Source organism: Streptopelia decaocto (genome assembly GCF_964273445.1).
Source record: "Streptopelia decaocto genome assembly, chromosome: 1".
Lineage (NCBI taxonomy): Eukaryota > Metazoa > Chordata > Aves > Columbiformes > Columbidae > Streptopelia > Streptopelia decaocto.
This window is the reverse complement of record NC_138663.1, coordinates 32,951,514-32,977,796: the sequence shown is the minus strand read 5'-3', so window position 1 is coordinate 32,977,796 and position 26,283 is coordinate 32,951,514. Positions and strand designations below refer to the sequence as shown.

At 37.9% G+C, this 26,283-nt stretch overlaps 1 protein-coding gene across 2 annotated transcripts in view; it reads left to right on the top strand.

The window, feature by feature from the left end:
- Positions 1–26,283, top strand: part of NELL2 (neural EGFL like 2) — a 152,785-nt gene that overhangs the window by 52,257 nt on the left and 74,245 nt on the right. For both annotated transcript variants that reach the window (XM_082043446.1, XM_082043445.1), the window contains exons 10-12: positions 11,676–11,767; positions 14,458–14,560; positions 17,590–17,718. In XM_082043446.1, coding sequence (XP_081899572.1) covers positions 11,676–11,767; positions 14,458–14,560; positions 17,590–17,718 — 324 coding nt within the window. The remainder of the gene's footprint in view (positions 1–11,675; positions 11,768–14,457; positions 14,561–17,589; positions 17,719–26,283) is intronic.

The following is a 26,283-nucleotide window of genomic DNA, read 5'->3' as shown; positions in this document are numbered from 1 at the left end:
ATCACTGTTCTACATCTTTGCCAATATAGAGGAGAGTGTCTTTACTAATTATTGCCCTTTTTTTGGTGGGGTTTCATTTGGTACCAGTTTCCACTAAGAAGAAAGCTCTGTCCTTTGGTTTGGGAGGGTAGTTGACCTTCCTAACCAAGCCTTCCTGTACAGAGTAGCTGACTAGTATTTTTTTCCTGCTACTTGTTGAAATAATTTCTGTAACTTTATGCTTGGAGATGAAAATTCTAACACACCCCTGGTTGCTCTTGGAAAAACTTCATGTGATTTTTTTTCAAGTATAATTTGGACTGGTTTCCCAGATTTCATTTTCTTTATAATTGATGACATTTGGTTAAAATCTGTTCAAAGTATTTAACATCTAGATTTTCTTCCCTAACAGGTGAAAAAAATTTGAAGATATTATTAGCTTTGTCATAAGCTATTAAGGTGAAGAAGAGCTTTTTTATCTCGCTTGTTTCTGATAACCAGTATATATTTATATATAGTTAGTAGTGTTAGAATAGTACTACAGTGACATCATTGTTTTATATAATAAACTCTGGCAGAAAATGCCTGGTTTCAAGTATTACTTTTTATTTTTTCCTATACTGAAAGAAGAGCAAGAAAATATGCTTAACTTGTCTGGAGAATAGGCACATACCTGTTACTTCTAGTGAGGGACTACTTCCAATACTTCAAAGGTAGGGAAGATGAACTGGCATGATTCTCCTTTTATTTTTATTAGTTTGATAAAGAGATGCAAATTCCAGTATTATTTCCTTAAAATGCATCTTTGGGTTATATTCAGATTCACTGAAGTGCAGCATCCTGTCTAGGCACATTTTACAGTCTTGAGGGAGTTTGTTTTGTAGATATTTCCATCATGCCATATCCAGAAGCTTTGTTAGATCCTCAAGGCACCTAAATGAGAAGTCAAATCTGAGTATAGCTTAGAAGAGATAACAATTTTGTATATTGTTGTTGTGAGGTTCTCAGACAGGCTTCTTAATAGGGGTAGAATATGACTTCACAATGCTTAAATCTTGTCCGTGGTCTTCAGTGGCTGTGTATATACAGAGTTAGTAGTATAGTTTAAGAACCTAACCACAATTTTTTTCATTTCACAGCTTTTGCTATATTTTATTGCAGAGTTACTATGAAGGAATGTGGGAATAAGTGAATAGACTTTGAAACCTGGAAAATTGAAATAGGTATATAAATAATAAAGGAATCACATCCTCATTTTTGTGCATCATTTCAATGACCTTGATTCCCATCTTTGCTGCTGTTTCCAGTGTGACATCTTGAGTTCCAGGAAAACTCAGTGGAAATAACAGGTTTATTCTCAGAGTGTGGGCAAACATTAAAAATCCCCACCTTAGCTTCTGTTGTACTCTGAAAGCTGGTGTTTGTGTACATTGCAACAGTCTTTCATCATCTGGGAAGCTATTTATGAGTATTGTTTAAAGCAAGTCCCAATCATTCTTCTTTCTTGCTGACAATTGATCCTGGACAACAAGAGCCCCGTCCTTTGCTCTTTCCCATAAAATTCCATGTTTTGAAGTCTAATATCTTCTAAACATATGTGGACAGATATCAAAGTCTGTTAAATAAAATCCTGAGGTAGTTGTTGAAGTAAAATATTTTACGGATCAGAAGAAACTCTCTCCGTTGGAGAACGACAGCCCTTTGCATTTCCCCACCCCCAAAAGCTTGAGGGTCATATTGCAAAACCACCTGGATTCTGCTGTTTAGAATGCGGTTCTTAGCAGACCATGGTTGACTGGGAAATAGGTAGATGCAGTGAGCAAATTTATTTAAGTAGCTGTTATTACTATTATCACTATATTTATCTATTACTATCTATCACTATATTATCTATTACTATTATCACTATATCACTATAATTATCACTATTAATTATTTGTATTAAGGTACCTTTAAAGCCCTGCTGTTATGAAGAGCCATCAATCCAGTTACTGTATACTGTACACACAAAAGACAATCTTCTATTCTGCAGGATGTGACAATTTAAGTGTAAGAGAAGAGAAAAAGACACTGGATATAGAGCCGAAGATGCGGGGACAGTAAGGGAAAACTAAAATAAATGAATCATTGTCCCGTCAGGCTTCTCTCTCAAGTGTGTCTTGAAGTTCTGTCTGGGCATTCATGAGCTCTGACCTGAAGCTGTTGACACTGTGGGCTGTGCCTTGTGTTCATAGTCAGGGTTATGTCCTGCAGGAAAAGTGCATACTAAGTTACTCATATTTTTTCAAGATTTGAGGCCAAAATTTTTCTTTTTTCTTTCTCTCCATGTATTTACTCCTATTGTTTTAGCTCTTAGAACAACAGAATTTAGAGGGAGGGGGAGAAACTAAATTGACTTTTCAGTATAATCCAATATTTTGATTAAGTTATCTTTATGTCTTTAAAGTACGTTTCTAGCATTACGGTTATTTGCTCCTCACATTTGTCACGGAAATACTGAAGTACTCCCTGTGTATTGAGGTGATGTGATTACAGGCAATGTGGTCACAGGTGGATTCATTTTCTTAATTCCAATAAAGTTCCATCTAACAAAACTAGATTGTTCGGCAGGAAGGGCAGTACTTGTTCTTCACAGGGCAACACCCCAAATTTCTTACCTGTCAAGTTTGATCCTCACAGTCCACTGTTCCCTTATCATTATACTAAATATTCATACTAGATCTCTGCAGCTAATGAAAACAAGGTCTTTGCTAATAATTTATTGAAAACAAATTCAAGAATTTGCCAATGCAAACTGGTATTTTTCTCTCAAGTTTTCAAGAGCTTGAAAAAAATGAAAACCACTGATAAGTTTCATAAAATTAATTGGTTTGTGTTAATGCTATTTAACCCATTCCAGTCACTTCTGAGATTCTTGATAATGAAATCAATTAAATTTAAAGATGTACCTGTTTCTTTTCTATACCATTGAAGTTGCAGAGTTGTACTTTGCCTTATGTAGGTTTGATGCTAATAGGTGATAATTAAAAATTAAATATTTTTTTCAACTGTACTTTCTGATTCTTGGTTTCCATACAAAGGTAGTGGTAGACAAAAGAAGAGGAAAAAAAGTGAGTTGGCTGACATATCAGTAAGATGAAAGTATGGCAGCTCTCCTAGAGACTGGCATACACTACAGCCCCAAATGCGGAAACACACCTGCTTGCACAAGCATGTGAAATCCGAGTCTAATGTCTGGAAAGGTCCCCCTGAAGACAACAGGAGTGTTAAAATAGGTGTAATATATACCTTTTTTTTTTTTTTTTTCTGTATTATCAGTGACTCTAAGACTTTCCCTCATTGATGTAGTTCCCAACCAAGAATGGAATAGTCCCTTAACAGTTGCTATGAACTCCAGCTTACTGTTTTTCTGCGACTGGGTTGGGCCATCAACAGTTACACTCTGCAGAAATTAGCTATGACAAAGCAGAATCGATGAACATCTGCTCCAACTACTTTTACATTTTTAATTATTTCAAATCCTGAACTGACTTTAGACATTAAGTAAAGTATTGTTTGGGAATGTACAATGGCTAAGAGTGACTTCCAACAGCCTTGAGAAACAGGGTGCGATGTTAGGTGTAAAGGGGTTTCTATTTAAAGTTGTCTTTTGAAAATTTCCAACTCTGTTGGTAGCACCTGATTTTCTTTAGATTAGTTTTTGATTAAATGCTATTTGATAATGAATGTTGAGAGTGAGTATATAACAAATTTGGAAATCTGATTTGCATAACTGACTTTAATCAAGTTTTCAAAAAATGTGTTTACCTTGCTGTCTATGTCACAAACATATTGCTGAACTAATGCTAAGGACTTAGCTTAAGAACATTAAGTAGAGTTCTCTGGAGTGTTTGTGATCATAGCAACTAATCCTGTCATTCTGGCTGAAATGAGGGAGGAAGATGATGGTCTCAGAAGAGGGATGGGAGGATGAGCAGTTTCTTTATGCAGGAATGAGAATGGGTAGAGGAAGTTTGGGAGCATGACACCCTGTACAGTTCCTGTGTGGACCTAGATGCAGGTGCTCTGAAAGAACTGAGGTCTAACAACAGCTATAGATGTGGTGCTCCATCCATGTGCTAGTCCACTCCTGGAAATGTCTAACCACATTAGACTGGCCTGTGCCATTATGCAGACAGGGTGTATGTGATTATTGCTGTGATATCCAAGTTAATAAGGAGCCGCCATTTGTAGGGGAAGTGAAAGCACTTGGATTTGAGAGGAAAGTAGATACAGTGAAATGGAACTACATGATGCCGGGTCACAAGAAGTCGTGCCTTTGCCAGCGAGGCATGTGCGGCAAAGTCACGATGCAGAATTTCTGGCTAAAGTGTCTGTGGAAATTGTTCTGGGTCAGGGAGAGTCTGAGTGAGAATGGGAGTGTCAGCAGGGTCCCTGATAGTTATTCAGATATGGGTATAGTCTGTGGATTCTTAAATAACATGATAAAATTTTGGAGCAGAAGCTGTTCAGAACCTCTATGGCTTGGGGGCATGGAAATGTTGCTTCCAAGTTATTTTCACCCAAATAAATGCCAGATTTACTATTTCGTGGTGAACTGAGTAGTTTTGCTGTTTTCACAGAATGTTTTTTAATGCTGTCATATGAAACACACTCAAAATCTCTGTAGGTTCTGCCATTCAGAGGTACTTGCCTTTAACTGGATATGCTCATGTGATCTGTGTCCACAAGGCTGTAGAAAGCGATCATCTCACTAGTCACATGCAAAAATGTGTCTTTGAAAGCTATGCATAATTGGTGCACACTGTTTTTTCATGGCAAATGTGGGCAAAAGTGTGGGTAGTGTCCCAAAATACTTGATTTCCCTCCACACCCTATTTGAAGTCCCTTTGGAGCAGAGTAGAAGTTACCCCACGTAAGGGCTGTTGGAGGAGTGGGTGTCCTCCATTGTCCTGTCCATGGGCTGTCCTAACTTAAAACATGGCAATGAGGAACACAACCTGCTTTTTATATAGTAAATTTATGCTTATGGATGATAACTGTTTTCCTCTCATAGATTTAAAATAATGACTCAAAAGTGTGCAGATTTTTAGTAGTTCTTCATTACTTTTAGAAATTCCCAACACTCAGTCCTAATCAATTAATCAGATTTCATCTTGCATATGGATCTCTGTGACTTGAAGCTTTTTGATAGGTGTATGTGCAAGTTTAAGCATGTCATGAAGTATAAGATGTTTTAGAGAGGTGTCTATTTTTCTACACTGCATTATTTTTCTCCTAACAAAGTTTTCAAAAACACACCTTTTATACTTAACGCAGCAGTCCAGCTGAGAGAAGGTAGAACTGAAGAATAAATTTCCCTGTCATTAGTAGCTATCAGCATTTGTTAAAATATCTGTTTGCACGTTTGCTAAGATACAACTATGTCACTACTACTGCGAATAGCTTACATAAGGAGTCCATGAGATAATGTCTAATCCCACTTTTATGAGGATTAAGTGGGTGTATAATGTTTGCATTGGAGTTCTTTTGGTCTTGCAGACTATTGTGCTATTTATAAACCTTTAATATAATTGTAATACAGTAATCATATAATTAATAGTACTCTGTAATTGCTTTTCTTCTCTCGACACCCTCCAAAGCTTTTATTTTGGCATTTGATTTTGCTGTGTGACATATTGCTGCAAAAGGTGCTTGAGTGTCAGATGGCCAACATAGTTAATTTGGCATAAAATGGGTGGGCATTTTGATTGCATTAGTCATGTCGAGTCTTCAAAATCCTATATTTAGAGTCCAAAATGTTCCAGTTCTTTTTGACAAAGCAGAATCTGGTCCATTGCTCCAAAGCCGGAGTTCTACATATCTGTCAGTAGAAATATTTTGACTGCCATATTTAACCCAGTTAGAGTTGCAGTGTGGCAGCAATAGTGACATTTTTAAGAGAAACTGACATCAAACACATTGTCCGGATTCGATCTTTGCTTAACTGGAGACAAGCACACGCTCACTTTGTGCTATTTGATGGCCATTGGCTTTGATCAGACTCCCTGTCCTGCAGCCTACTTTAAAAGTTTTACTTTACTTTAAAAGTTTTACTTCATCTGTCAGCTCTATTTGCCTCAGCTGAACTGCTATTGACAATTTTTAGTCACATTTTGATTTGCTTTTTTTCAGTGTTCAGATTGCTTTTGTAGTCTTTAAGTATGCCTCAAGGAGCCCTCATTCTAGGGTTCAGATGAATTCTACAGAATACTTCCCAGCAAGAACACATGGGATAGATGAATTGTGTCATTTCACCATAATAGTTGATGGAAATATAGGAAATGTGAGAAGCAGATGAAAGAATTTATAATTTTAGATTGACTCCTTGCTAATGTGACTAAACAGCCTGTTATTGTTCGTAGAGGTGGCTCACAGTGCTGATGCTCTTAAATGATTGTAAAAGTCCTGTAGAACAATGACTTTGTGTTTTCAGTGTGAGACATTTCGTTTTTCTGGCTACCAAGAAATAAGATACAAATAGCAATTGCTTCGTTATCATTAGGAGATTTCAAATCAGATTATCTTTTTTTTTTTTTTTTTTAAGCCGAGGAAACTAAAGCTAGAAAAAAATAGCAATATATTTTCCAGTTTGAAATCTGGAATCATTTTGAATTGTTGAGGGAGACAGCGTGAAATGAAGCACATCTCCACCTTCAGTGACTACAGTAACAAGAGGAACTTGTGCTCACCACAAAATGAGCAAAGAAGAAATAATGCCTGAATCCCTGAAAAGATAATTGAGAAAGGGGTGGGAGCAGCATCTAGTAATGGTGTGGAAGTTGAGAGAGAGAAATTCATGAAAGGTGACCATTATCTGTGTGTATTTCTAAGCATAAAGCCACACAGAGGTTTTGCACTATGTAAGCTTGCAAAGTAGGATTAATGGGATTTACACAATGCCTAAGCCTTGATCTCTGAACAGTGGAAAATGTAATCAAGGAGTTTGCAAGGAGGGAGTTAGACAATTCAGTGAACAAGGAAGTTGTTGTTGTTGTTTTTGTTTGTTTGTTTTTGTTGTGTGTGGGGTTTTTTTTGTTGTTGTTTGTTTCTATTTATTTATTTTTTAATGCTGATTTTGGGTGTTTCTCTTCCCCTTCTGCCCTACCAGCATACGTGAAGAAAGAATGCAGCAACATAGAATTAATTACCAGATTTAAAGTTACATTCGTAATTACTGCCAAATTTCACAAAACTTAAAGTCGTATCTGCCACTTATTGGGCAATTACAAATACAAGAAAATAAAGTGGTTTGACAAGTTCACCACCGTCCTAAACTGTCTGTTTTCACTTGGTGATAAGTCTGAATCAAAATTAACTTAGATACCATGGGTAAGTGTACATGCATTCTTCAGAGGAAGGCAAATGCAATCTAGATAGTGAAGGTGATAAATAAGAAGTGAGAAAATGTACTAAGTGATATCTTGTGAACTCCGTAAATGGAAGGCAGGAGTTAGCTGGAGCGTGGATTTTGCATGGATGTTTTAAGAAATGCAGAAGGAAAGTGTCATTTGGAGGCCAGTGGGAAGAAAAAAGAGTTGTGAAAGAGAAGTGGTGGTTTGACAAACTGTTGGCAATTCACTGAGTGAACACAACAGCCAGTGAGCTCCTGACATTCATTTTGCTGCATGAATATAGAGAAGATGCTGTGCTAAATGATGCAACAGGAAATAGTTGTATTATCACTACACCTGTGTAAATTAGTGGTGGGGACATGAGCAGACCTTGTTAATAATTTTTTAGACCCTGTACTGATGCCTGTCAATGAGTAGTCAGACTTCCTAGTAGGTTTTGTAGACTTTCTGTTTCATCTTCTTAGAAAACTGTGCTTTGAATAATATACGTTGGTTTAGGTACTGGAGGGCATATGGAAATTTGATGGCAAGAGGAAGTGGTTGATGTAATTCAGCTATAGATGAAATCCTGCACAGGCAATAACTATGAAGTCCTGGAACAACTAATCATCAGGTAATTTCTTGACTGTGACTCAGTCTGTCGAGTGAAAGGACTTAGGGAGATGAAAGATGATATGTTTCCCCAGAGAGATACCAATCACAAACTAATCACGGTATCCTGGGAAGCATCTAGCCAAGCAGAAATTAAATCTTCACTGGACATTCCAATTACATTATTCTAGTCCAGATGTTCGTGTTGTTGAAATATCTTTATTTCTGAAGGAAAATAAAGACATGAAACACCACCATCATGGGATGCGTTCTGGCTGTGACAGTTGCTAACGGGAGGCAGGAGGAATGTTTTGTTTTGCACTGCCTTGGATGTGGGTCCTGCTGTTTTAGGAGGAAAGTGGGACAGAAGAAAGCTTTGTCTTACTAGAAATCTTTCCAAATGTGCTCACCTAGCAAGACAAACTTAAAATTTTTAGAAACCTTCAGCTTGATGAAAAGCTGCCCTGTGCTGTATGACAGATGCCTCCTTTGTGGCAGCAGAAGAAGAGTGGGATGGCAAGAGAACAGGAGGAGACAGAAGCATTTTCAGAAGGACTGGAGAAGAAAAAACAGTGTGCACTGGCAAAGTTAGACCATTACTAAACCTACAGGTATCTGTCTTATTAAATAAACATGGAGCCAGTGGTAGAGGTGTAGGTGAAGTGACCATGTGCTTTTTGTAAGCTCGTTTGGCTGATTCAGCATAGGTGAGAAGAGAAAAAACTAAGTGATAGTGCTCTGAATTAGAGTTTCAGAGTGTATCTTAGTTCTTGCTGCTTTTTAATGGAAGGAACTGTCCAAGTATTTTGGAATCTTTCAGCTTTAGGTCACTTGTAGGATAAAAATAATACCGGTAAATTTGATTTTGATGATTTGAAGAGGAAATGTCCTTTCTGAACATAGATAGAACAGCAGACCTTAAGAAGACATGCTTGGGCTTGTGGTCAGATTATTAAAGTTAATGGGTTTTCTATTTAGTTTCAATTTAGTTTTTCAATTGGGTGTTTATTATTTGTTGTTTTTTCTCTTTACTTAAACAGAGTTTGGTCACTCTATATAGGCAAGTCCCTGGTACCTGAGGTCTTTATACCCTTGCTGACAAAGCCACAGCAAAATCCAATAGCTGGAAATGTTTATTTAGGGGAATTCAATGAAAGAGATGAAATTTTCTTAGCTGCGTGATGGCCAGGTGTTGTGGTGACATATTAAGGTGTGGAGGTGGAGAAGTCACCTCTGCTTCAAATTTCTGGGACCCATACAAGCATCTTGAAACCCTCACTCTGCTGCCACGTTCTGGCCTTTGAGAAACAATCTCCAAGCGTATGAAAGAGCAAGGGCTCTCTGGGCAGGGTGCTCACTCATAGCCACAGAATTTTCAAGTTTTTCTTTTTTTTCAAGGCTTTATGGAAAAAAGTTGATTTTCTTGTGGAAAGCAAGGGTTTGTGGTACCGCACCACTGCATTATGATAATTTCATGTGCCAAGACTTCAGAGGGCTGTTGGTGGAATCAAGAATTAATGTCCTGATTTCACACTAAGCTTGGATGTGTTCTTTTGATGTTTTTTCTATGTACATTATTTTCTAAGTTTCTCTGAAGAATAGGAGGCTTGTTATCATTGATAAAGAGACTGGATTCAGTGGACTATGATCCATGATAGTATCTATATTTACAAAAGTATGTATACTGCTTTTTAAGGTGCCTGGGTGATCCTATTCGTATGTTAGGAATATTCAGGAGAGTGTTTTCTTCCAAGACAGAATGACAGTGATCTTGATTTCTTTTGCCTGTTCATGTGAACACACTCAGTCTGCCTATTGGAAACACGAGGATGTGTTATCAATCCATTGCCATTGTGTGGTCCTCAGGCATTGCTGTGCTTCGTCTTTTCCTGTGACAGGTAGTTCTTTGAAGCTTGAAATGTGTAGGGCAAAGGAAGGGGCTTAATATATGGGTATTTCAGTTTAGTGTCATGGCCAGTAATATATAGGAGATGATATATATGACTGGGTGATTGCGTTATCCTATCTGGATTCAAGATGTGCTGGTCCCCAGTAAAGATTTATACAGGTTTTTTTTCACATGCTTCCTTCTAGAAGAGCTTGTTTCTATGAGAGAAAAGTCGCATGTATTGAGCTTTTTTGACTCTTTATGACCTTTCTTTGTGGATGTTTTACAAACTTACTCCTTCTGTTAGCCCCAGGACTCTCCTCTGGACTCTTCTGTAACTCGTTTCTGTACTTCTTTTATTAAATCTGACTGCAAACTCTGCAGTGGGATGTGGGGTGTTGCAACGTGCTGTGTAGTTGCTTCTTGAAAGTGCTGTGCAGGTGTATATCACACAAGATATTTTATATATTATAAGAAATATTTTTTGAAAATTGAAAAAAAAAACTTTTTATGACTTTGACCATCACTTTTTCAACATCAGTTCCAAGAGCTGACTTTTTACATGCTGACAAAATAATAAGTCTATAAAATCAAGGACCTGTAAGTTAAAATAAAAGGAGAGCTGAAAATAACAGCAGTAATGGTAATTAATATAGGTCATGCAATAAAAAACTCTTGTACTTCTAGATATTTTTAAGTTGCCTACAAACTGTGGTCTGTTTAAGCAGAATAGATAAATCTCTCTGTGACTGAATCATAGTATAATTGGTTTACATCTCCAAATCAACAACTAGCAAATTAGGCCTCTAACATGTAATCTGGAACTTGAAAATGGTAACCTGCTCCGTTATTTCATGATTATACTTACTTGATGAGCCTTGACTGTGTCCTAAGCAACAGACAAACATCCAATTTTCTGTACCTAGCAGTCACTTTACTTAGTCTTTATACTTTGCATAATGTAATTGCAGTAATGGACCAATTTAAAAAAAAAATAGGAAGACGGTTTGCTGTAAAAGTATTTTATATGACCCTTAAATACTGAATAAGAACTTTAGTGAGCAATCCAGTATGAGCTGTGTCAGCACCCTGCTGTAACACCTGGCACTGCCAGGGTGCAGGAGTGGCATGAGGCCACAAACACCAAGCCTGGGGGGTCCTGCTGTCATTTGATAGTCAGAGACTTGATCCTACTTGTGTTGGGGAAAAAAAAAAGGAGATGGTCACTAAAGGTCAGTTCCTGTACAATAAAATTCATATACCCTCAGCAGTAGTGGTTGTTAACTGGATAATGAAGATACGAATATACAAATACCTATATGGGGAGATGAGCCATCAAAGGGCTGTGACAAGAAATAAACATGTGGCTCCAGTGATCACCCCCCATCATACAACATTCCTCTTCAAGAAACTGATTATCTATTAATGCCCCTTGTGCTGCTCTTACAGCTCTGTTTCCCTCGTCACCCCAAGCTGTGTTGCCCACAGTTGTAGCTTCCCTGGCGTGACCTGGGACACAGCCCTTCTGGCCTCCTGGTAGCCACCAGTATTCTGTATCGCTTCAGCATCCTTCACCTTCTGCTTATGTGTGTAGTTTGTGGGTTTGTTTATTTTTTTCCTCTGTTTTTTTGTTTGTTTGTTTGTTTGTTTTTTTCTTGTGATATCCAGACTCCTACAGATGGTTTAGAATATTCTTGCAGCTGTCTTAGTCTTTTCATTTTGAAATGCAGTTATCTTTAGGAAAATGTGTCAGTTCTTTAAGCAAAGGACTAGTATTTTTTTACAAAATTGTTGTGTTTTTTTTCTTTTATTTTCTCCTGAAGCGGTGTGCATATTTGAAGGCAGAACCTACTTTGAAGGACAAAGAGAAACGGTGTATTCAAGCTCAGGGGATTGTGTTCTGTTTCAGTGCAAGGTAAGAATACTGTTGATAAAAAAATAAAAATGTTGCATGTTAGAAATATCAAAGTCACACTGAAAGAAGCTGTTGAAATACAGACAGGTCTACCTTAGGAAATAGCAACAAAGGACATCTAAGGGGTCCTATGTTTATTTTGTCTTATTGAGTTCCACATCAAATTTTGCAAATAAATTTACTTTGCGTAGTTGCAAGCTTTGATTAAGCAGCTTGGCAATCAAACTGCATTCTATCCTCCTTAGGTATCATCTCCATCGTCAGTAATAAAAAGCCAGCAGACTATGTTATGTTTCCATTCACACATGTGCAATGTTATGCTTCAAAGTTATGTACTCAGGTATGAGAGATGCACAAACCTGATGGGGGCATAATTTGGAATTCAGGATAATCCTTAGAGGAAAAGCTAGATGAAAAAGATGTAGAAGAGCTGGCACACCAGGTGTGTTGTATTTTTAGTGATGGAAATGGGTAGGGTTGTTGTTTTATTTGTAAAGAGAACACGCCTGATGCTGAGTCAGTCTTGTCCTTCTGCAAGAACAGAGTTGCTTCTCAGAGCACAAATGCTCTTTAAGGGCAAAATATACCACAGGGATGGCTATGGATTGAGAATTACACAAACGGCTGCAGTGGGTCCCACGCTGCCTTTCCAGGGGAGGGATGGGGAGGAATTCAGTCTAGTTACAGAGCCACATGCTGCAGGGTCGCGTTGAAAACACGAGTGCATATTTCTAGGGCAGAGAAAGAGAGGGGAGCAACTGCCCTGGCCACACTGCAGCTGTCTGTTGGACTGGTTTCTGGAAATCTCAAAAGACTATTTCATACAGTTGTGAAAAACAGTGGTTTACAAAATAGAACTGGGGACCGTTGTCCTACTGCTGTTGATTTTCATCTTTGTAAGCTTAATTCCTAGAGTAAGTGATTTGAAACCCTTTTGAGAAAGGAAAGGAGAAGCTGACCAGAAATAATTTTGAATTCAGTCATACACTTTTCAGGACCATGAGCTCGTATTTTCAACATGACACCTGGGACGTGAATTCTGTGATTAGTCAATGGGTCTAATTAACAACCATCAAAATTTATGTGATGTTGCCTCGCATTTCTTGCAGCTGGCAAGTGCGATACTGGATGAACAAAATACCTCTGTTGACTGTGCTAGTCTGTATTTTGTTGATTATACTTGTTTGCTGGTGGGCTGCCTGAGTGTCCTGGCAGAAATATTAAGCAGCAACTTTGACTGATTCAAATGCAGCTTTTTCAAGAACTGAAGTACATACAGTTTCTGCTGAACAGCCTTGCGAATGATAATTCAGAGCAGAAAATCCCCATACTGTAAACGGTGTTGGTCAGTTAGGAGGTCAGTGGTGGGCACTATTTTGTTACAATCAAAGTTCTCATAAAAGGATATAATTAATGACTTCGGCTCCAGAAAGACTTAATAGGAATGGCACAAGTGCTGATTTCATGCTTGAAGGCTTATAATGGTGTTAACAAGGCAATGTAGGGTTGCTACATTTCTTCTTCTTTTTGTGTGTATGCAATTCTAAACATCATTTTATGTTTTGTTCGACTGCTGCAGTTGTGCCTGCTATAGGCACACGCTTTTCTGTTCGAATATTATAACACAAGTGAATGAAAAATTCTCTTCCAACTTAGTAAAAGAATGAAATACAATCCAGACTACTCTAATTGTTATTATTTCTTTTTTCTTTTTTTTTTTTTTCTTTATTTTGTGAGATTGCTGGGTTTCGCTTGTCCTGGCATACAACACACATGTGGCTGGTTTTCTTTACTGTATTATCAGGTTTAGGGTTGGTTTCTCTGTCAAGATGGTTTAAGGTAAAGTTTGAGCAGTAATTTCAATGTTGGCCATAGTGTTCATGTTTCATCTTTATATTTCATGCTTAAGGAGGATTTAAAATTAAATACTAGAGCCATAAGAATAACACATGCAATGGAACACGCATGATTTTACACACTTTTATTGCATGCAGAAATACGGGATTCTGAGTTCAGTGAGCTCATATTTTAACCAGATTGCTGATTTTAAGGCAGATGCCTCTGAGGAACATATTGTTTGCCCTGTTTTCTGTCTTTTCCATATCATGACTAGAGCACTGCAAGACACATTAATTAGGGCCCGAGGGAGCCTAAAGGTGGCACATCTGCAGTAGCTGGATTGCTAAGGCAAACTTTTCATGTGGTCACACCACCTGATCCAAACTTAGCTGAAAAACCCTCCCTTTCAGAATAGGGAATCAATGCCAGTTTCCTTCAGTGTTACTACCACAGTGTTGACAGCAGATATATTCAAGTTTGATTTAACTTGCTGTATAAATAAGAAGCTGCTTAAGAGTACTCATTATAAGGACTGTTGATTCTGGAATCTGCTGCCTAATTGTTACTCTTTCAGGCATAACTTTAAGAGAAACTTCTGAGGCAAGTTGTTTTACAGCTCAGACAAGGCGAATGAGAGCTGTTGCCGCACTTCTGCTTGCTTGAAAAGGTTGGAGTATAAGGGAGTTGCTGATGCTTCTCTTGTGCTATGTTGTCCTTTCAAATGTTATTTGAAGGTACCTGGAGTTTGGAATAGGCAGGTTTTTGTTTGTACATTATAATGCTAAAACTCAAGTTATCATTTAACCGTATTTCTTCTCCCACGATATTAACCTGTAACCTCAATTTAACAGGACCACAAAATGCAGCGTATTCCAAAAGACAGTTGTGCAGCTTTGAACTGCCCAGAATCTCAACAGATCCCCTTATCTCACAGTTGCTGCAAAATCTGTAAAGGTAAGGTAATAGCTGTATATATATAAGCTCAGTGTAATTTTCCATTCTTATAGGTTATATAGATTTTTTTCTTATAATTTTGAATGTGACACTCCTACTCGTGATAATCACTATACATCTTGGAAAGCTGGATAGATAACATCTACATTGTGGCATCTGAAAATTGTTTGCAAAATGTCCAACAGTGTAAATTCTGGGGAATGTTTACTGGCACTTATCATTCTAGCCAAAAGTGGGTGAAAAGTCAAAGAAATCATATACATAATTAGTGATTTTCTACCCTTCACCCACTCCTGTGTTCAGACAAAATGAGACTGGAGAAATGTCCATGTTCCTCAGCATCTTTCTGAGATGCTTTGAGATGTCCGTTTCTGAGAACTATTCATGATATGCAGTTGATTGAAGACTGGAGTTTACCTATTTGGGGTTGTAGCCTGCATCTAGGAGCAGAAGCTTTGGGGAACATTTTTGTACCTTTGTGTGTTACATGCAGATGGATCCTGACCAAAGGGGAGAGGTGCATGAAGTGCTCTGTCTTTAGCCCACTCTTTTGATCTGGACCAATACTGGTATCTTCAAAGCTTTGAGCAATTGCATCTGCAAGGGGCTATGTCTGTTTCTTCTATAGCTAAATAATGATAAATTGATACCTGGCTTGAAAGCAGATGTGAGACTCGTGGGCTGGTTTTTAGGTATACTTCAATGAAAAGCAGAGTGCAGCTATACTTGTTTCTGTGCAACTCACCACAAACATGAAGGATATGATTAATGATATCAAGCAGAGATAAGAAAGTAGAAGAAAAGAATGTAACAGATGTTGGTACTTCTTGAAATCTATCACAGTCAAAAAGGATTTTTTAATGATGATTTTCTATAAAATCTTCAGTGGCTTAGAGAAAATAATTCTAGTTTTTTGTGCCTGATATAGCTAGAAAATTTTAATATATGTCAGGTGAGTGTTTTCTGAACATTTTCAGTCCTACCAGAGCCATGCTAGCTTGGCCTCTCAGGAGCTATGGAGCTTATTCTTTAAGCAAGAAGCAGCTGTACACTATTATTCAGCAGCATATATTTTGTTAATTAATACAACTGATATGTAAGTGTTAAGAATCTTAAGAAAACAAAAAAATCAAATTAAAAAGCCCTTGCCGTTTCTGGTTAACATGTACATTCTTAGTTATTTAATACTGAAGTTTGATACAGGAAATAAATAAATAAGAATATTGCTTTGTCATTAACTTGGGCTTCAATGAGGAAGACAACAAAAAGGCGAAGAGTAGATGTCACCGTGTCCAGAGGTTGCTCTTGACACACACACTTCTGCTGTTATCAGTGAGTATTAAAGACCCTCTAACACTAGTAAAAGTGTAGAGCTTTTTGCTTCTTGATGTCCTGAGTTAGATAACAGCAGCATGGTAGCTACAGTAAATTATGATACTTAAGTAACATTATCTAAGCGCATCTCTAGGTTACAGGGAGACAATCCACAGCAGAAAAGAGAGAAAGAAAAACATCTGCCTTTCATATCTTAGTAGGTGTGTGCTGTTTGCATTGTGACCATGTCCCTGGGTCTCAATCCTAAAACATTCTGTCTTTATGGGCTCTTCCATTTCTCTTGTCTTGTTTTGCTTGGTCCGTGTTGCTTCACAATGTTCCTGAACTGCCCATGTGCAAATCACGTCTCCAACCTGACCTCCGAGCAGACTCCCTTACGTTGTCCTGCTTGTTGTGCTCATTTAACATACCTTCTGTAAAGTTAAGGGTAGAAGCTCTTTCATAGCAGAATATGAAGCAGAATCCAGGTGGAGTGATAAAAATAATAATCTTTACTGTCAACAAGTGCTTGCTTGTTATTTTGTAAGAGGCCTGTATTGCAGCTTGGTTGCACCTTGCCTTCTGAAGCTGTTGCTGTTACATCAGTCTTGCCCCCCTGAGCCTCACTCACATTCCCCAGTTCTCCTGTGGGAGGTTTTGAAAGAACAAAATAGTTACTGGAAAACAACATTGAAGTACTGCTGCTTGGCCACTTCTGATGCTTCAGTTAAAGAAGGATATTGGAAAAAAAATGAAGTTGTTGAGAAAAACAATGAAGGAGACAGGCTTCACACCTTCATGGACAGATGTAGAAATTGTGGAAGCTTCAAGTCGGTTACTACAACCAACTTGAATTCAGTGTAATAAAGGATGATTTAATGGTGTTAAGCAACTTGGCAATATTAGATTTCATGAGATGTGACATAAGGAATAAAAAAAAACCTACATAGTTGAAAGGCTGAACCTAAATCTTCCAGCCTGGAAAAGAACTTTAGGATCTTAAAAATTTGTAATTAAGATGCGGTGGAAAACACCCACACTCAGGAAAAATAGAAGTGAAAAAATAAGAAAATAGGAAATAGGGATGGCTAAAATGTAAGTTTTAAAAATTAATTTATCTGAAATGGAAAGGATGGTGCAATCAAGGAAGAGTATTCAGTCGGTGAAGCTTGGAAGGAACAAATAAGAGGAAGAGAAAAGCAAAACAAGTCCAATTTAATCAAAGACTTTTGGTTAAATGTGGAAGGATTTTATAAATGCCCCTGGGAACAAAAAGTGCTAGGAAGAAAAGTAATACCACTAGTAAAAGAAAATGAGCTACTGAGTGTCTAAGTGATCAAGCTCTTTTATAAATGTCCAAACAACAACAACAAAGAAGAAACTTAAGAAAAATATATAATTAAGAAGTGTCCTGTAAAAGTACTTAACAACGACAAGGAGACCGTAAGGTGATTTAAGCAAGCCTCCTATCCAGCTGCCTTAGATCAATGCCATAACCTGAAACTGAATCGAAGACCAAGAGACAGTCTGTTCTTGTGGCCTTTACCACTTCTTTCATCTGTTTCATGCTTGGTACAATTTATTTTTCTATATCTCACAGACAATAGAAAGGTATTCTTTGACCTCACTGAAAAAAACATAGGACTGTCTTTGACAGGGATGTTTTATAATCCCTGGATTCTTTTTAACCCTCAGTCATCTCTGTTTCTGTGCAGGCCATGACTTTTGCACTGAAGGACATAATTGTATGGAACATTCTGTCTGCCGAAACCTAGATGATAGAGCTGTCTGTATCTGCCGAGACGGCTTCCGAGCCCTTCGAGAGGACAATGCCTACTGCGAAGGTAATACTTTGTACAGATGCTTGCCCCCCTGTATAAATTACTGTGGGATGAATGTATTGATTCACGACTTGTCAAAGTGATAGGCCTATTAAATGCAGTTAATTAGATATGCGGCATATTAATCAAGTAAAATAATTATCTCCAATTAAGTTCTTTAAAAAAAAAAATCTGATCGGTGTCAAAGTGGCAAGTTAATATAGCTGAGGTCTTGAATTAGAAACATGCTTCTATATTAAAGTTTTCCTTTTTTTTTTTTTTTTAAATGGTATTCCGATATTCAGGCAACCTAAAAGTCAACCATTTGAATAGCGTATTAGTTTAACGTTTAGTTTATCTTTTCACTGCTGCCTGTTCCCTTTCTCCACAGGGAGTAAGTAAATGCTATAGGCTAGATGCTGGTATTGTTAATCATACTGAGTAATTATTTATTATTTGAGCTGCTCTTTTGGTATCAGGAAGCAAAAAGCTATTGAATCAGAAGAGAAACCTCTATAATTTGTCTCTTTACAATGTAGCATAATCCTGTGAAAAAACCCATTTCCACTCTAGCAAGGAGAGCCAAGGTCCTCTGCACAATCTCTTCACTTTTGTGCAAACTGTTGCTCTTCCTCATGAAAACCCTGATTCTGCAAACACTAATACTAGTGCATTCTTACCATAAAGCTTAAGTGTTCCTAGCAGGATGGCCTTTGACTAAAGGTTCATTCAGATTTAGCCTGCTATGTGAAAGTCAAGCATCTGTGAAGAGAGTCTAAGGTACTCTGGAGTCCCACCTAACACCTGGGTTGTTATCTGGTGATGCACAATTAAATGGGATGAAACAGGGCCTTTTAAGACTGTTGCTTTGGCTGAACTCTGCAAAAGCTAATATCTGAAGCTTACTTGAGTTAGTAGCTGCATTAATGTCAGTGGGAATGCTCATCTGTAGATTTAGATTTGAGAATTCATTAATGTTTTCAGGAAAGGAGAATGTAATTAATTCAGCTTTGCATACCTCTCTGCTTAATGTTTATGGTAAACCTTCTGACAGAAGCCTGTTTTGAGAACTAAAAATCATGCAGAAGCAAAACCCTTGGCCTCATCATGTCCCGGGAGACATCTGACAGCAGGACCAGCTGTATAGCTTGTTCTGTGTTGCAACATCAGCCACGTTTTATCCTGTAGGCCCTGGAGACTATGTTGAAGCTTAAGGCTGCTGATCTGCATTTCTGGGAACTCATCAACCATTTCCTTTTCCGGGGAGTCACTGGAGTTAGGGTGAAAACTGGTGCTTTAAGAAGGTTCTTTTCCACAGCTCTATTGTTACTTTGCTGAGTGAAAGCAGAAAAGCAAGTTGTGCTTTCTTAGTGATCTCCGCATTTTGAGTCTGTTGCTATGTGTGGAGTTTGCCAGGCATGTCATAAGCAAAAAGAAAATAAGCATTTTGATCAGCATTGGTGGTGAAATATTTAGATGAGGACGCAGTAGATTATCATGTATGAGACTGATGCATTCGTATTATAAGTGGATTTACGAGTTTGTGCAGTACTTGCATTTAGTATGATGATTTTTTGAGAAGATTTTTTGTCCCAGTTGCTTCTGTGTGGGCAAATGACATTGTTTCTGAGTGGTAATTATCAATCCGTTTAAGTGCTTTCAAAAAACTTGTATAAGTGAATAAAAAGTTGGGACATATTATTTTCATAAAAATAATAATTGTATTATTTTTTGATGCATTATCTCTTAAAAATGTGTATGATTTAGGGCCTGATCCAGGAACACTTACTCACCTTGAAGGTAATGGGAGTAAGTCGCAGTAGGAAGATGTGCCCATGTGAGCAAAGCTCATGAGATTGGGTCTCTGCCAGGCGAGGTTGTTCCAGCCAAGGGCAAAGCCAGCTCAGCAGGAAGAACAGCTCGGCTTTGCTGCTGGTTATGGACTGTAGCTGCAGCATGGGCACCGCACTTGAACTGTGTGCACATGGTACATGGGTCCAGAACTGGCCTTGGCTGACCATCCTTGACTGGGTGCGCAGGTCATATGCTGCAAGGAGAAATGGGGTCACAGACTAAAACTTTAGGGTTGTTTTTGTGGAAGAGGAGGGGCAGGGGACTGAAATACCCGTGTTTTTTCAGAGGTGTGCTTTCTGTATTGTATCCCTTTTTCCAGCCCAAATGTCTCATTGAACACTGAGTTTTTTATTTCTGGAAAAAGACTTCTACCTTACTATTAAACAATGTAATAGCAAAGGGCGCAATAGCAATAGTGTAACACCACGTCTTTTTAGAGTCCTGTCCCTCATCTGAAAAGGCTGAAATGGTCCCAGCCTCTGACCACATATCCTTTCTTCACTGTGCCACTATTGTGGCTTTAATTACAAGCAATGCCAAGTGTAGAAATGTCAACTTAACAAAAAGCCTTTCAGAGAAGGCTTTTTGTAATGGCCGGAGCCCATGGGTATGATAACTGTTTCTATGTTCACACTTTACAAACTTCAGGTATACTACAAAATTGGATGTCATTGATTCTGTGTTAGAGCCAAACTTCACTAAATACAATCCCGATTTGTGCCTCAGCACTGTCAAAATTCAAATAATAAACAGAAGTAATGATGCTCCCCTTGGCAGAATTTCTCCTTAAGGTAGAAGAATAAGCCCAAAAATACTCTAAGCTGGTTTCAGTATGGGTCTGGAAAAGCTGCATAAATTTCATCTGAATGATTGAAGAGTTTGGCTTCTGTCCTAGAAAGAGCTGGTACTTTTCCAAATCTGTGTGATGTCTCTAGATACTGTTATGGTAGATACCTTTCTGTTTTATAATAATAATATTTGTTAATATTTATGTCACATTTAGCTTTCCCTCAGAGGGCTGTTAAAAGCAATACTTAAAGAGTTGGTATTTCTTCATTTACATGCTCTAAGCCTTATTCCAAGTACTCTGAAATTTATTTTATGCCTCGGGTTATTATGCAATTTGAAATACCTTACGGGCAGGCTGGATATGGATTAGGCTGTGTTGCCCATGTGTAGGTGCTTCTGAGTACAGCACCCTTGGTGTATAGCCTACCTATCATCAACATTTTACAGAAACAGAAGTTCTGATAAAGTGTAAGTAGTTTTTCCTGAAGCAACACCTGCAGTGCTCTCAAAGTGATGACTGCCCTTTAGGATGTATTATATTTCAAATAGTGTTCAATGCCCACCACAGTTGTAGTGATAGAGTCATGCTGAAAAACTTTTTAAGCATAAAGTTTGTGACTCTTGGCTGCCAAGATATTCTGATACATCTAGAGGAGTGAAATATACCTATATTTCAAATAAGATGGGTTTGCAAATAGTCTGCCGGTGGCAGCTTTAGGTATTTTTCCCAGATCCTTTAACCTAAGCTGTTTTCATCCACTGCGCCATGGCACTTTTGGCAGTCCACAAAAAATATGTTTGGGGAGGAGGTGTTACTTGTACCCTTTGGAGACTGCACTTTGAAGTATTGCTTGAACTCTGATTTTCTGATTTAATAATACCACTCAGCTATCTCTGTGCAAAATCTGATTTCACTTCAGAAGTGTTACCAAGGATTGCTGATTAAATAGAGATGAGAGTAAGCTCAAGAAAGAATATAGGAGAATACAGAAATCTTCTATCAGCACCAGGACTGAACATTATCTGACAAAAATTATTTGCTTCTTTATCAAGAGGATTTTACCCAATGCAGAGGCTGCTTTACACCTTGTACTGATTTTGGCTGGGATGGAGTTAATTTTCTTCATAGTATGTTGCTGTGTTTTAGATTTGTGACTAGAACAGCGTTGACGACACTGGACGTTTTAGCTGTTGCTGAGCAGTTCTTGTGCAGTGCTAAGGCCGTCTCTGTTTCTCACTTCCCCCGCAGTGAGTGGGCTGGGGGTGGGCAAGAGATTGGGAGGGGGCGCAGCTGGGACAGCTGAGCCCAGCTGACTGAAGGGATATCCCAGACCATATGACATCATGCTCAGCAGTAAAAACGGGGGTACTCTTTCTGAGGTGGCTGTTGCTCCAAGACTGGCTGGGCATCAATCTGCTGGGGGGAGATGGAGAGTGATTGCCTTTGAATCACCTTTTTTTCCCCTTTTCCCAGTTCACTTATTAAATGGTCTTTATCTCAATTCATGAGTTTTTTCTCACTTTTGCTCTTTGATTCTCCCTTCCATCCCACTGGCAGGGGAAACAAGTGAGCATTGCTCACTTGTTGATGAATTGCTGAACAGGGTCCACCCTCCATACATCACATATTTACCTTATGGGTGTGTGGACCCTAATGTTTATTTTCTGATATTTGGGAATTTAGTTGTGCTAGTTGCACATTACACAACCTAGCTAACTTAACAATTTGGGATCATTTAATATTATTAAACAATTTTTTTTGTGAAAACATTTTCCATTTTTATTGTTATTTGTGCTTTTTCCTCAGTAACTCTCCTAGTTTCTCTGATGTTGCTGTGTTTGTCCCAGTTTCAAGTGTAGCAGCTGAAATGAGTCCAAAGACTGAATGACTTCTACATTTGAGGATTACATCAGCTTAACTGATGATTGTCTCTCAAGGGGAGAAGGTCTTCAGTTTAGAAATCTACTTTTGAATAAGCTGCTTGGTTTAAGTCATCATCAGTGGAGGAAACTAAACAGTGTTAGAGGATGAATTGTCTCTTTCCAGAGTAGATATCTGAAGCATGTTGGAAGAGCCATTTGGTTGGACCTCATCAGATTTCCCTCATCTCAGAGCTGTATGTTCTCATTCTGCCTGCAAAGATTTACTAATTTATCCCTGTGTTCGGGTAAAAATAATAATGTATTATTCAACTCTCTTCCTCAACAACAGAAACATTACACATCTTCACTTATCTAATTATTACAATCTATTGTTAATCTTATTGTTAATCCTGTTTTTACCTACTGGATTACAAAAATAAAGTACATTTTTAGAATGAGCCTGATTTCTACAGATTGCAGTGAAGAGAAGAAATGTTACAAAAGATAAATAATGATACTCAAATTGCAATAGGATACATGTTGCAGCATATTGGCTGAGTGCAGTAATAAACCATGTATATTTTCTTTAAGCAAGTGTAATGTTGATAAAAGCTTAAGTTAGATAGAGAGCTCTGTAATGAAGATGAACCCCAGAGTATTAAAATGTATTCTATTAAGTCCTCTAGGTCTTTAATAAGTAGTATTGGGCTACTTGCTAGCTTTCCTCTCTTCATAATATGCACCACATTTTTTGGGTGAGAGTCTGGAATACTGCCAGTTTTGTGGAACTGAGACGGTTACCCAAGCTTCTCCATCCATAAATTCTTTTTTGTAAGTGAGATGTGGCAATAGCATTACATATAGCTAAGAAATAAAGATTTCCATCTCTATCAGCTGGCAGTGTTTGAGTCATTACCTTGTCGTTTTGGGTTGGGTTGGAAAACTAATCAAGCAGAAAGAAAAACTTTCACTCCAGGAGGGCAGAATGTTATTTCCAAATAGCTATTAAGAAGTAATTAAACATTATTAATATTAAAATTAAACATTAATATTAAATAATATTAGTATATTGTTAATTATTAATATTTTTTACAGCAAAGACAGTAAGTGTCATCTTATTTCCATCTTTATGTTAATGAGAAATCTAAACACTAAGAATTACCGTGCCAGTTCTAATGTGTCAGTGTAGGCGAAGTCCTTCTTGTCTGCCGTGGCTCCTACTCAGGAAGATAATAAAGCATATTCCTAACTTAAAGCATGTGAGTAGTATCCCTGACACCTTTTCATAAAGCGTGGTGCATACTGGGGTACAGATAGTTCTACCACCTGTAACAGTGGGATAATTTGTATGTGTACAAATTGCAGGATGTGATTCAGATGTGATTTTAATTACTTCTACAGAAAGTATGATCAGACTGATTTTATCATCCACGCATCACTGACAGTGATGTTACTATGATAAAAAAAAAGCTGAGATTAATCATATGAAGGGAGCCTCTTGGAAACTCTTTGAAACTCCTCTGTGCTACCAGTGCTTGATCAGGAGATGCTTTGTTGTATTGAGAGCAGCCCTTTTCCAACAGCAATAAAAGCATATATTGCATTTTGTTTTTAAATAAGAAATTAAGGTGGAAGCTTTCATACAAGTTGCTTAAATCTGTAACCTCAAAGCAAAGAGAAAAGAAAATACAACCTTAATTTTGTTTCCAGTTTTCACTAGTAGCTGGGAGTTGACTACTGGAAGAATTAGATGTTGTCACTGTGATGAAATATGCACAGCCAGCTGGATGGTTTTCTTTTGTAAGTTTTAAAACCTCAGTATAAAAGTGCAACACGTCATAATGATACGTAGAGGCTGGATCCCCAAGAGCTTGAACAAATGCCTGGCATTAAACCAAACTGAATTTAAAATAAATATTAATTTATAAAGAGTGCAGAGCAATAGCAGCCACAGTGATTCTATCTGCTATGGTACTTTAACTAATGTGGAATTATTGGAGAGACAGCTGAGTTGTGATATCACCACTTCTTTCTGTACAACAGGCAGTTATTTACTAGATATCTTTCAGGAATGTGCTGCATGCTTTAGACCCTATCCAAACCTTAAACACAGTCTAGCCCACCATCAAGGGCCTTACTACAGCTTACAGGTATGTTGTGGGTTTAAACTGGCAGGCAGCTAAACACCACACAGCCATTCACTTACTCTGCCTCAGTGGGATGAGGGAGAGAATCAGAAAAAAGGTAAAATGCATGGGTTGAGATAAAGACACTTTAATAGGACAGGAAAGGAATGAATAATAGTAATAATAAAATAATATACAAAACAAGTGATGCACAATGCAATTGCTCACCACCTGCTGACTGATGCCCAGCGAGTCTCTGAGTAGCAGCTGCCACCCTCCGGCCAACTTCCCCCAGTTTTTTTGTTCAGCATGACGTCATGTGGTGTGGAATATCCCTTTGGCCAGTTATGATCATTTGTCCTGGCTGTGTCTCCTCCCAGCTTCTTGTGCATCCCCAGCCCACTTCTGGGCAGGGCAGTATGAAAAGCTGAAACATCCTTGGCTTAGTGGAAGCACTGCTCAGCAGCAACTAAAACATCAGTGTGTTATCCACATTATTCTCATCCTAAATCCAAAACACAGCACTATGCCAGCTACTAGGAAGGAAAATAACTCTATCCCAGCCAAAACCAGGACAAGATGCTATCCTGTTATGTGTGCTTCTCTCATTTGATGAGGAGTTTTAAAAAACACATGTGCAGTACAGTCTGAGCTGCCTCTTCCTATGAATAATCTGATATATATTTGTAGTTTCTGTATAAAAATATTAGTGCTTCTTATTCCTCTTTTAAAATAGGGGCAAACAAAAACACTAACAGTGGCAAGTATTTCTAAATTCTTGACATTCACAGTTCAAAATTATGAGAAGCTGTCATACTTTAAAAAGAAGAAAAATACTATTTTGCAATTCAAATTTAAAGACCTATTTTAAACCAAGTGCAGTGTTGAAGGGGGATGGATCATGAACTGGGGTTTCAGTAGGCTGATTTTTGGAATTCGCTAATTAATCATATACAACATCCTTTTTATTTGCAGTATTCAGCTACATCAGACTAGTTATTTGATGCCTAAGGAAAGCCCCCCTGAGATGCTTTCCTGTCTGACAGATAACTATGTATAATTACTTGTTTTATCATTTATACATTACCATATGAATTAATTATAAGACATTAAATAGTAAGAAGATGCAGTTTGCCAAGTAAAACATTACATGATGGTAGACAATATTTGTTTTCAAAAATTTCCTGTGTGATATATATTTTTTAAACTACATAATGTATGTGGAGTCCAGTAATGTTTTCATGAGACTGAGATGCCGATTTCATTTTCTACCAGGCAACTCGCTTGCATGGGCTGCTGTTGAACAGTAATCTCCTACTGCATGTTCAACAAGGACAGTTTTATCTCAACAGTCTGTCTTCCTTTTCAAAAACTGGGGCAAGTTGAAATAAAAACAACTCTTTGTACTGTTAAAAATTATATTTCTGAAATGCTGTAATGTTGTATTCTGTCCTTTCAAAGCTGTATAGAGCTTCTGTCAAGGAATGTAGACCTTGAGTGACTTTGCCTTTATTTCAAAAGTACTTTCTGTCCTAATAGCCCCGTCTCAGGCTGCAGGAGATGGACAGAAATAATCAACTTAAACAAAGATCAGAGATTTAAAATAATGTGAATGGAAAAGCACCACAAAGTGTACAATGTGTGTATGAGTTATCTATGCTGTTTAGTTTTGGGTGAGGAAAGAGCCCACCTTATGTGAAGATCCAATAATTAGAATTTATTTTTAGTTCAACAGGTGCTTTAGCAGTCTAGTCAAGACATAACAACCTCTTATTAGTTCAATTACAACAGTGCTAACACTTATAATCTAGCTCACCCTGTTTCTCTTAAGGTCCATTAATAATTCAATAAAAATCAATAGATACAAGTAGCTGCCCATTTCCTCTTACCCTCCCTACACATGGCTAGAGTGACTTGTTAGTGGCCCAGGTTCTTTGCTCAGAGCAGCATGATGGGG